Source organism: Lagenorhynchus albirostris, chromosome 9 (assembly GCF_949774975.1).
Source record: "Lagenorhynchus albirostris chromosome 9, mLagAlb1.1, whole genome shotgun sequence".
NCBI lineage: Eukaryota > Metazoa > Chordata > Mammalia > Artiodactyla > Delphinidae > Lagenorhynchus > Lagenorhynchus albirostris.
Window position 1 is genome coordinate 107,868,040 of NC_083103.1, and position 12,734 is coordinate 107,880,773.

General features: G+C 50.5%; 1 protein-coding gene across 1 annotated transcript; it reads right to left on the bottom strand.

Moving 5' to 3' along the window:
- Window positions 1-11,889: 11,889 nt before the first annotated feature.
- LOC132525464 (small ribosomal subunit protein uS14-like) lies at window positions 11,890-12,092 on the bottom strand. The gene has a single exon (XM_060158025.1). The coding sequence runs from the start codon at window positions 12,090-12,092 to the stop codon at window positions 11,937-11,939; it is 156 nt and encodes a 51-aa protein (XP_060014008.1). The 3' UTR covers window positions 11,890-11,936.
- Window positions 12,093-12,734: the final 642 nt, after the last annotated feature.

Sequence of the window (12,734 nt, forward strand, 5' to 3'; positions counted from 1 at the left end):
AACTGAGGGAGGGATTCTTCCCACAGGCATTTCAGTCCCCAGTTTAACCGTGAGGATTCTTCGGCCTTCTCTTGGTCACTAGCCAGCTGTGTTGGGGGCTCAGGGATGTTTGTATTTGGGGCCAGTCTCCCCACTTCAGTGCTGTCTGATAGGACTTGGTGCAGTGGTGGACACGGTCAACATGGTGACCTCTTGCCAGCCACAGGTGGCCTTTCTTCAGGGTAACACAACTGGGGAACTGAGGCTTTAATTCTATTTAATCATAGTTCATTTTTAAAGTAATTTTTACTGGAGTATAGTTGATTTACAACGTTTTATTAGTTTCTGCTGTACAACAACGTGAATCCGTCATACAAATACATATATCCACTCCTTTTTTAGATTCTTTTCCCATATAGGTCATTACACAGTATTGAGTAGAGTTCCCTGTGCAATACAGTAAGTTCTTATTAGTTATCTATTGGGTTGGCCAAAAGGTTAGTTCGTTTTTTTCCGTAAGATGGCTCTAGTAGCGCTTTGCTGTCTTTAACTTTGTTCAAAACAATTTCGCTAGATTGTATTGTGACAGCTGTCATATCAGCGTGCCTTTTAAAACGACATTAAAATTAGCGAATTTTTCTGTAGCCTTTTTAATATTGAAGATGGAAGAAAAGCAACATTTTTGGCATATTATACTTTATTATTTCAAGAAAGGTAAAAACGCAACTGAAACACAAAAAAAAGATGTGTGCAGTGTATGCAGAAGGTGCTGTGACTGATCAAACATGTCAAAAGTGGTTTGCAAAGTTTCGTGTTGGAGATTTCTTGCTGGACAACGCTCCGCAGTTGGGTAGACCAGTTGAAGTTTATAGCGATCAAATCAAGACAGTAATTGAGAACAATCAATGTTATACCACGCGGGAGATAGCCGACATACTCAAAATATCCAAATCGAGTGTTGAAAATCGTTTGCACCAGCTTGGTTACGTGAATCGTTCTGATGTTTGGGTTCCACGTAAGTTAAGCGTAAAAAACCTTCTTGACCGTATTTCCGCGTGTGATTCTCTACTGAAACGCAACAAAAACGTTCCGTTTTCAAAACAAATTGTGACGGGCAATGAAAAGTGGATACTGTACAATAATGTGGAATGGAAGAGATAGTGGGGCAAGCACAATGAACCACCACCAACCACACCAAAGGCTGGCCTTCATCCAAAGAAGGTGATGTTGTGTATATGGTGGGATTGGAAGGGAGTCCTCTATTATAAGCTCCTTATGGAAAACCAAACAATTAATTCCAACAAGTACTAACTTGTTGGAACAGTTAGACCAACTGAAAGCAGCACTCAACGGAAAGCGTCCGGAATTAGTTAACAGAACACACATCATCTTCCATCAGGATAACGAAAGACCACATGTTTCTCTGATGACCAGGCAAAAAGTGCTACAGCTTGGCTGGGAAGCTCTGATTCATCCACCAGCATGAATTTTTTCAGTCTTTACAAAATTCTCTTAATGGAAAAAAATTCAATTCCCTGGAAGACTGTAAAAGGCACCTGGAACAGTTGTTTGCTCAAAAAGGTAAAAAGTTTTGGGAAGATGGAATTATGAAGTTGCCTGAAAAATGGCAGAAGGTAGTGGAACAAAACAGTGAATATGTTGTTCAATAAAGTTCTTGGTGAAAGGAAAAATGTGTCTTTTATTTTTACTTAAAAACAGAAGGCACTTTTTGGCCAGCCCAATATTTTATATACAGTAGTGTGTATATGTCAATCCCAATCTCCCAATTTATCCCTCCCCCCATCATAGTTAGTTTAAATTTAAAGAGCCAGATGTGGCTTGTGGGCCCCGTATCAGTTGGTGACCACATGGCCCCCAGACACCACGGTCACCCTGGTGTTGTCTGGCTCCGATCAATGTCCAGCCCATCCTTCCCTGTCGGTTACAAGATCACTGACATTGGAACTTACGTTTAAACCCCGATTTAGTCCAAATAGAGATGCCTTACTTTCATCATAGTTGCAAAGCAGATTTATATATTTAGCTTTTCATTATACCTTTAACCTGCTGGATGACCTGTGTCTCTTCAGTTTAGGGTATAAATTCTGCCGCTTCCCCAGGAGCTGCTCCCCCATGTGTGCCTGAGAAGCTGAGACAAACTGCCTGACAGGAAGGGAGAAGATAAAGTTATGTCATGAAGACTCTCAACATCAAGAAGGAATTTAGACACAATGCCCTAAGACGTGAAAAACTGTTGGCAATTTCAGAGCCGAAAGGGACAAAGGAGGCAGGCATTTAAGGAAAACCTGGTAGATTTAAAGCCTAGCAGAGCTGAATTCGAGTCCTTTAACCAGCTATGAATAAGTGACTTAACGTTTCTGAGCCTCAATTTCTTTGTCTGTAAATAGGGGATAATTCTCACCTGTATTTGTCAGGGCTCTCCAGAGAAACAGAACCAACAGATGTGTATAGAGAGAAGTTTATTTTAAGGAACTGGCTCACGTGATTATGTAGGCTGGAAGTTCCAACACCTGCAGGGTGGAGGCCCAGGGGAGCAATGTTGCAGCTCAAGTCCAAAGTCTGTCTGCTGCAGAATTCCTTTGCTCAGGGGACGTCAGGCTTTTGTTGCATTTGGGCCTTCAACTGATTGGTTGAGGCCCACCCACATCATGGAGGACACTCTGCTTTATTCTAAGTCCACCGATTTAAATGTTAATCTCATCCAAAAATACCCTCGTGGAACAATCAGACACACTGCAGAACCACATCTGACTTGCATCTGCACACCTTGGCCCAGCCAGGTGGACACACAAAGTTGCCCATCACTGCCCTGCAGTGAGGGTCACAGTCACTCATGTATTTGGCAGTGTTTTGCCAAATGCTGGAAGAACATCGTCATGGGGGAAAGAGTGTCCATGGTCTGGAGGCCGCGTGCGGAACTGAGTGAGAGGGTGAAACGGGGTCCTCGCTGGCAGGAGGTGGGTCAGTGCAGAGACAGCTGGGATCCCGGGGCCCTGGATGCGTGTGGAGCGGGGGAGAAGTGAGCGTGGGTGGCGCCTTAGGACACGAGAGGACGCAGAAGACAGATCCCAGAGGTGGTCTTGTGGCTGGGTCCCGGGGGCCGCGGACACTAAAGCAAGGACTTCCGTTTACTCACAGGGGCAGGAAGCCCACCCCAGGCCGGCCTCCTCTCCTAAGCAGGTCACTGTGGCTGCCTCTGCCCGTGCTGTGTGTTCACTGGAACCTCCTCCCTCAGCTTCCGTGCAGCCCCTGCCTCACTGCTCAGGTCTCTGCTGGACATAAATATGCGTCTGGGGCAAACTTCCCTGATTGCTCTGTATGTAATCTCCGTGCCTGAGGCCCGACCTCGGGGTTTTTTTTGTAAAGCAAGTGCCTGACAGGCTGTGACTGCAAGGCATCCACTTCTGGGCAGCAGGGGTGGGGGCATCTCACGTAAACACACGGCCAGACCCCAGCCAGGCCCCTGTGCTTTAGAGACCCTGGTTGATTTCAGTGACTGACGGCTTGGGCCACTTGTTTTCTCTCTTTGTGCTTTAAATTCCTGCTCTTCTGTTTTAAATTCACCAATAAAGCCTGAGCCTGTGAAACCCCAGGCCCCCACCCTCGACCCCAGTGAAAGCAGAGCCCCAGGCCCAGCTCGCTCGCTCACCCCCCACCCCGCAGCCCCTCACAACTCGCTGTGTGGCCCCAGGTGTGCCGTCTCATTTCCAGGACGCGATGGTTGTTGCTGAGGGCGTCTTGCAATCAATAAGAACAACAGGGCCTGTCCTGCCACAGCGCTGGTTACGGATAGGCCGAGACCAGCAGGCAACAACTACACACAACCACCACACGCTCAACAACCGCACACGCAGCAACCACACGCGCAACGACCACACGCGCAGCAAACACCCACACAACCACAGAGAACAATCTCACATGCAACAACCGTACACAACCACACACAACCACACACACAGCCACCACACACACCCCATCTCTAACCCCCCAGCCTCGCCCTCGCCCTGGTCTCCCTCGTCACTTCCACGCAGTTTGTGCACCTGCTCCCTGTCCGCCTCGCCCAGGAGCAGGACAGCTCCGAGAGGGGAGAGTGTCCCTCATCTCCACCGTGTCTCTGATGCCCAGAGCCGCAGCTGGCATGCATCAGAGACACAGATAACTTGCTGAGTGAACAAATGAGTGAACAGATGAACCTGTGAGGAGGACGGGAGAGGCCGGAGCCGATGCTCCAGCCCATCCTTCCCTCCCCTCCCCCGCCCAGGCTGTGGTGGACCCGCCCAGCGTCACTCAAGGCCCCGAGGCCCTGGGTGAGCCCGGGCTGCCCAGCACTGCGGGGCCTCCTGGCAGAGCAGACGTGGCCGTTAGGAGCTTCGTCTCCAGGAGCAAAGTGGGAGCTGCTCTCACGTCTTGGCCTCCAGACGGCAGGTCCTGACCCAGAAGTGCTGGCAGGGATGCCCCCTGGTGCCCGGCTCCCCCTGGGACTCCCTTCAGGGACAGTCATCACCCTCCTCCCCCCAGCAGCCCCATCCCCACGACCCCGTGGAAGGAAGAGGCCTGTGAGACGGGCTAGGGGGGCCTCCACCTCCCTCCTTTCTCCCAGCCGAAGGGAAGTAGCTTTCCACAGGAGTGATTTTAAAGAAAAAAAACTTACTTCATGAGTAATATTTCCAGATAAAAAGTGCCAGGCACGTAGGAGGAACTTATTATACACGTTTTAAAGGAAAGAATAAGGAAACTTTGCCAGCCTCCGGGCGGGGTGGGGAGCCACGCCGGACCACAGCTGAGAGCCACGGCCGGCTGTCACGTGGCATCGCGTCACCTCCCTCAACATGCTCCTTCCCGCCCACCTGTGAGGACCGTGTTGCTGTCTGTACACAGGGACCTTAAACAGGAAACAGGTGCAGCCCCCCTGGGGCTGAGAAGGCGTAATTACAGCTTTTCCAGACCATTCGCCACCCACAGCGTGATCTCTGGGCACTGGCTGGGAGGACCCTCTTCCAAAGTGGGGAGTCCGCTGCGGTGCCAGCCGAGGCAAGGCCACGGGACAGCCATGGGGGGCAGGCCAGTCATCCCGCCCCTCTGGGCGGGACCGAGGCAGACCGTGGCCACCTCTAGACCCCTGCACGGTGCACACTCGCCACCGAAAGAGAGGACTCCACGGAGGCCCCTGGGGATCGAGGGCCTGGGCCAGAGGCAGAAGACCTGCTTCTGGTTTCAGCTCTGCCTTGACCTCGGCGTGTGCCCTGAGCCTGGGTTTTCATCTGTCTTCTGGAAGGGGGCGGCGACACATCCTGAGGCTTGAGAGGACTTCACGAGGTGCTACATGCGAAGGCTGAGCACAGGGCTGGGCCAGTCCACGGCCCCCTCTGGCCCTGCCCAGGAGGCCCTGCCTCACTGAGCGACGTGCCTCCGTGACCTGGTGGAGGAGACTGGCCCCTGGATGTCTACCCCCAGCTCTGTCCCTGAGTCTCTGGCCATGAATCGCACCCTTAACCCGTCACCGGATGACAACAAGAGGCCTTGTGCAGGAGGAGCTCAGGAAGCTGCGTCCGCTGTGGCAGACGAAGTGCCTGTCCTCTGGAGGCAGCAGCACGGGGCGGGGCGGGCACGCACGGCGGGAGGAGGCCGCGGGTCTCCAGATCCTCTCCAGGTCCGCACGTTCGTTTGCTTGCTTGGTGAGCGGTCGAAGCAGGGGCTGAGGGGACACGGGGACGCTGGTGGTAACGTCGCACGACACCACGCTTGCACTTAACATCTCCTCTTGTCCCAGAGCCCAGAAAATCCTGGTCGGATGTGACACCTCTACCAGGAAAGGCTTTGCGACAAGGCCGGTCTGCTGGCTGGAGGCCTGCGGCGGCATCATTAGTACCTTCCCGGAGTGACCAGCCATCTCAGCTTACCGGGGACCGAAGTGTTCCCAGGACGTGGGACCTGGGTGAGTGTGACAACCAAGACAGCCCTGAGCACCACGGTGGGCTGCCCCATCCTTCCTATCCATGAGAGCCCCCCCAGTCATTCCAAACCAGCCTTCCTGCTTGAAGCCCTCCAGCCCATACCTCCCTCCATCCCTGCTTGCAGCAGAGAGACAGGTGGGCAAGGCTGTGCCCGTCTGTGTCTCGGGCACTTTCAGGGCAGGACTAGTCTTTCTAGAAGCTGAGCTGGGTTAAGGACTGAAGGTGGACTCCAGAGGTGGGTGAGAAACCAGAGGCCTGAGCCATTTTATTAATGAAAAACCAGCCACTTTGTTCACAAAGCTGGGCCCAGCCCCTCCAAGTCTCCCCCTCGGGACTGCGGGTTCCTACTTCCTGGCTGTACTTGAGAAGGCGGTGACGTGCTGCTAACAGATCTGACGAAAACACGTGTAATTTAGACACAGCAGCAAGGCGGTGGTCTCCTCCCTGGGCCTGCGTCCCGGGGGTCTCCTCTGCCCCCTCACCAAAGGAGCTGAGGGCCAGGACCAGGGCTTAGCGGCCTGGGTCACAGCCTTGGGTCTCAGGATCTAAGATGTTTCCTACTTTCAGAGCATTTACACCCTTCTAACTGCGACAGTCCTTACCTCACCTCATTTTTTTCCAGAAGAGGTTTATTTGTTTATTTTTCCAGCTTTACTGAGATGTGATTGACACCGAACATTGTGTAAGTCAACTCATCACTTCGTACACCTTGAACACATCACCCCTTGACCCCGCTCAGCCTCCTGAGCTCCAGCCCCCGCGTAAGCTGCACCAGGTCCAGCCTGTCTGCTCGCTGCTCAACAGCATCATCTGGCAAGCCCGCCAGGCTCTGCGGCGGCCCAGGCAGGGGAGGAGAGAGTCACTGCCGCATCCTGATGGGTAAACCACAGGCTCCAGTGACCTGAGACGCGGCCCAGATGTCCCCGCCCCCAGGGGCCCCACTTTATCCATCTCAGCCAGGCCTGAAGCCAGAGGAAATACCTTTCAGGACAGACTGTACCTGCAGAGCTGTCGGCGAGAAGTCTGTGGGTCTCTAAATGCTGCGCTCGTTCAGACAGATACCAAAATATAACAGAGGTGTCAGCTTTTTAAAACTGCATCTTTTATAGTTTTCTCAAGTTGAAGGAGCTTACAGCAACATCACGTCCTCTGGGTGATTGCCTGCAAAGACCACACACGTGCACACACACACACGTGCGCGCGTGCACACACACACACACACACACACACGTGCACACACACCAGTGCTGAGGATGGGTGGGCTGAGGTTCTTCCCACAGTCCTTCTAAGGTATCAGCACTGATGGAGAGACAGATGTTGGAGAGGCAAGTGCAAAGGACAAGGACCCCCCTCCCAATCAATTGCTGTGACCTTCTTTGAATCATCGTGACAGAACAATTCTTATGCCAAACAGGAAGCGTTAACTCTTTATTTATTTACATCTTTATTAGAGGATAATTGCTTTACAATGGTGTGTTAGTTTCTGCTTTATAACAAAGTGAATCAGCTATACATACATCCCCATATCCCCTCCCTCTTGCGTCTCCCTCCCACCCTCCCTATCCCACCCCTCTGGGTGGTCACAAAGCACCGAGCTGATCTCCCTGTGCTGTGCGGCTGCTTCCCGCTAGCTCTCTACCTTACATTTGGTAGGAAGCGTAACTCTTGATGGCAAACCGGAGGATCTGGTCTGTGGGACTCAAGCCACCCTCCTGAGCATCGTCCATTACGATTTCTCTGCGCGGAGGCCACCGAGAAGGGTGCTCACGGGAACTTGACATGTGTCACTTTGTTACTTATTTTTTAAAAAGCCCTGAAACACACAGGTATTAACCCCTGTTTTACAGATGACGGGGTAGTGGCTTAGAGAGGCTGCGGGGAGACTGGAGGTGTAGGCCCTGCGGAAAGGCTGGAGATGGAGATTGCTTTCAAAAATACACACTCTGCTTGAAGCTTCCACAGCTTCTCACGCACTGAGACTGAGTCCCGAGGCTGCCTGTGGCTGCGAGGCCCCACCCCAAGCCCATCCACGCCCCCCTCCTGTCACCCTGCCGCACCTGGCTGGTACCTCCTTGGGGCCACCCCCCCAAACGTGACTGTGAGAACGAGGAAGAGGCGCCCACCCTGGGCGGTGCCGGGCATGCAGGCCCTCAGCCTGGAGAACAGGCTGGGCTTGGCTGCCATCCCTCCCACAACAGTCCCCAGAGCCGTACAGAGCAGCCCCCAAGCTCAAATATTCCTCAGAGAGGCCCCCGGCCCCTAGTACTTGCTAAGTCACGATTGTATTTTTTTACGTGTTTATTGGTTCATATTTGTCATCACCCTCTTGGCTCAATGAGAACAGGAACTGTACCTGACTGAGGTCCATGGTACACACTAGGTATTAAATAAATATGAATTACATAAATAATTGAATGAGTGAATGAAACAGCAAGGTATGCTTAGATTAACTAGGTCACCTATCGGATTCTGAGAGCATCTCCGATCAGGGTAAAAGACTCTGTGATGCGATGGACAGAATGGCCCCAACCAGACAATCCGGACCTTCTCCGTGTGCTCAGTGTCATATTCTAAATTTCCAGAAGAGCTCTACTTGCTCACAACTATTTCCCCCGTGGGTACCACAGTCCCTGACACACGGTAGGTACTTAATACATTTTTGTTAAATGAACAAATGTTTCTGGCAAGTGTGGTTTCAAAGCAGTCACATTTCTGCGTTTAAGCCAGAGTCCTGTTTCCTTGATCAAATATAAACAGAAAATCATATTTTCTGGCAATTATCAGAACGATCCCTAGAAAATTCAGGGTCTGAGCATTCAAACATCAGGATGTTAAATGAGTAGATCTTGCTGTCCTGGTCTCTTTACAAATAACAATAATACAATGCACACAGTAAATGCAAATAGTCTCCAACCAAATCCAGTCTCCACCATTTTCCATCATAGGCCCTTCGGAAAAGCGTCTTCCCTGAGCCTCAGTTTACGCACCTATAAATGCAGGTAATAAGGATGCCTACCACCTAGGGGAGCTGTGAGGATTAGACTAGGTTTCTCCCGGTACATGTAAGCAGCTACTATTATAATTGCTTGAACAGAAGGCATCACTTCAGAAGGAAGCCGTATACAGCTCTGAGAAAATATTGTAGAAAAGTTTTCCTGACATCATTCTATATACAGAAAAAAGTCAGGCAGTTCCTTGAAATGCGCTGCCCCAAAGAGAGTATTCCCTCCTGATGCCACTTCTCTGGCAATCAACAATCCAGTTTAAGGTGGATTCTGATTGAAAAAAAAAAAAAAATTGGCAACAAAAATGTATATTGCAAAACAAAATGTGTTGCTTTTAAAGTGATTTTGGAGCCTTAGTAATTAGTCTAGCAAGTTCCAAAGATACATTCTGTAGCTGTCATTCAGTATTTGTTTCCTTTGGTTATCTGCCTTTCTTTCAAAATAAATACATAAATAAAAATAAGCTGGGGAAACATGTGTTCTGAAGCTGCCTGGGATGACAGGGGCCCCGCCCTGGTGGGCTCTGTTTTAGGAGGAGCCCCCTTGGATCCCACACTCTGTCTTCCTGGCAGGCTGCTCTTGGGTCACTTCTCAGCTCTGGTGGCTGCTGAAACAAGACAGATGCTGCTGTACAAAATAACTTGAGAACATACCAGAGCCTGTTGCTTCCAGCACTTGGAAAATCTTGACATTCAAATATGCAAATATTTTATGGCACGAAGCGAAAAAAAGGAGAGAGAAGGAGCTGGAAAGTCACATTTGAAATGAAACATACTCGAGATGTAAGCAAACTCTGGATTATAATTAAACTGGTGCTATTATCAGAGAAGACCTCAGAATTGGCCGCGATCCACCCAGGGGGTCTCCTGTGTCTGCGAAGCCACTCAGTGGGTCCTCAGCCCCTCCAGGTTGGCCAGCGCGGCACACGTGGAGCCGGGTGCACCTCCTTCTCTGCCGGCCCCCAGCCCCGTTGGCTCAAAGGGCAGCCAGCAAGCGAGAACACTGTCTTCCTCCATTTTCAACAGTGTGATATTTATGTTTATTTTAAAAAGCAGGATGTCTTCAAGGATGTGGATTAAAACTCTGTCACGCATCCAAGTCCTCATAAGCTCTGAGTGCCCTTCTAGGAGCTGTGGAGATGCACACGGTGGGTCGTACCCTCAAACGGTGGTGTGAAAAGAAAAACAAACTGGAAGTCCCAAACCAACCTGGTCACACCGCTAACAGCTGAGCTAATTCCATCGTCTCGTGACTTTTTAGTCTCCGTCTCCTCAGCTGTGTTAGAGGAGCTCGTCTAGAAGATTCCAAAGCAGATTAGAAGAATCTTCCAAAGAAGATTCCAAAGTAACCGAGCAGGACCGTATGGGCCCATATCCTTGCCCGTGGGCCCATATCCTTGCCCGTATCCTCCCCTGGGCTCCCCTCTGAAGTAGCCAGATCATAGTCCCTGATGCGCACTTCCTGAGTTGCTTTACAGATGCTAAAACCACCACCAAATGGAAGATGTTAACTACCTGATGACCCAGGCCTCCTGGAGCCTCAGGATTGATAATGTTGACCCTGTGACCTCACCATCAACCACCAGAGAACTGCACACGATCTGCTCGCAAGCCCTGCGACCCGCCCCCCTCACCTGGCCTTTAGAAATGCTCTGCTGAAAGCCTTTGGGAGTTCGGGGGGTTTGGGGGGCATGAGCCACCCGTCTCCTTGCTCAGCTCTGCAATAACCCTTTTTCTGCTCCAGACTCCGATGTTTCGGTATTGTTTGGCCTCACTCTGTGTCAGGCACATGAACTTGTGTCTGGTAACAGGAAGACTGGAACCACGCAGATTCTGGTCTGAATGATGGTCTCATGATTTCCTCTATTATGTGAAGTTGGCATGTTGCTTAAGAGAATGGACCCTGGCTCTCATCTGTAAACAGGGATAACAGCTCCCATCTCACAAGGTCGCCATAAAGTTGAAATGTAACTTTGTGAGCAATGCATTTGCCATAGAGTAAATTCTGGTTTTGAGACAGGCTGGGCCCTGGGCCCTTTGCTGCAGGACCTGCACCTGGACAAACATCTCCTTGAGCAACAGATACAAAGAAACTATAAGGGACTAAAAGATAACTGCACGCCTGCCGCAGGGGGTGCAAATTATCAACAACAAGATACAAAAAGGCCACAAACCAACAGCCACTTCTGAGGTGCCGCAGGCAAGAGCAGGGTCCTGTGCACCATCCCTGCACACAGCACCACCAAGGGGGCGGGCAGACCACCTAAGCCCCACCTCTGGCCGGACCCTTGCATCCATCCCTACCCTCACCCCACTTAAGAGACCAGCCGGCCCTCCTTGGGGAGCAGCAAGGGCACCTGTTATTTGCTTACACTCCCTGTGCTGCAGGGGCCCCAATAAAGCCTTGCCTGAATTTCCCCTCTGGCCTCTGATCAATTTCTATTGATTAATGAGTCCAAGGACCCAGGTCATTAACAGTTTCATTCCCTCTTTCTTAGAATTTCTTCTCCTTTGTCAAGGAAGCCACAGAGTTCAGCTAGATGAGAGAAGTGAGAGTTTGTGGCTGGGAACTTGCAACGGTGACCCCATGGGTGCCATGTTCTAGACGGCCGAGGTAACTGTGAAGGTCTAGGCTCAGATCCAGTCATCCATGGGACTAGTCACTTAACTGAAGGACCACCCTTGGCACTTTTTATATATAATTTGCCATCCTCTGATGCCAAATGCACGTCCAGTGCCGCAACATCATCAGGTGGTGTGTATTTAGCGAATAGCAGTCATTTTTATTATCAATCTAGCAATAAGAGGTAAACTTTACCACCTGACTTCCCCTCCCCCATAAATCACATGAAGATATCCAGAAATGAGTTTCACTGTGGGTTTTTCTGAAGTTTAAAATTTTTATTTTATATACAAAGAGTTAGTATTGTTTCTGAGGAAGGTAGATATGCTTGATGACCCATTCAAGAAGTTCACACTTAGTCCAACCTAATGAAGCCGATGTCCTTCGCGTACGGGCAGAAACACGGGCGGCGTATATTGAGGCCATATTCCCGGATCACACGGTGCCGGTCTGAGCGAGAACCCTGGCCGAATTTTCCCAGATGGCTCCAGTAGAGCTGCTGGTGACCCATGTTGCTTTCTCAGCTGCAACGAGGCAGAAACTCATTGCGGTTTTTTTGGTTTTGTTTTTTAATAAATTTATTTATTTATTTTTGGCTGCGTTGGGTCCTCATTGCTGCCCACGGGCTTTCTCTAGTTGCAGCCAGTGGGGGCTACTCTTCATTGTGGTGCGCGGGCCTCTCACTGCGGTGTCTTCTCTTGTTGCAGATCACGGGCTCTAGGCGCATGGGCTTCAGTAGTTGTGGCACACGGGCTCAGTAGTTGTGGCTCATGGGCTCTAGAGCACAGGCTCAGTAGTTGTGACGCATGGGCTTAGTTGCTCCACGGCATGTGGGATCTTCCCGGACCAGGGCTTGAACCCCTGTGCCCTGCATTGGCAGAAAGATTCTTAACCACTGTGCCACCAGGGAAGCCCCTCATTGTGTTTTAACTTTATCAGTAACACTTATTTGACAGATACTGAAATTTATTGATTTAATTAATTCGCCTGATTCCTCTGGCATTTGCTCCATGTTTTTTAATACTGAGACAAGCTATTTACCAGGCACTATGCTAAGCCCACAAAATAAATGAGAGGAACATTCTTCAGTTTGATTGGATAAAGGAAGGCTGATTTATCAATAGGCTCGGCTCCAGTAAGACATTATTGGGAA

Excerpts from the sequence above, each read along its gene's own strand:
- LOC132525464 (XM_060158025.1), bottom strand. The coding sequence starts at position 12,092 with ATGGGTCACCAGCAGCTCTACTGGAGCCATCTGGGAAAATTCGGCCAG.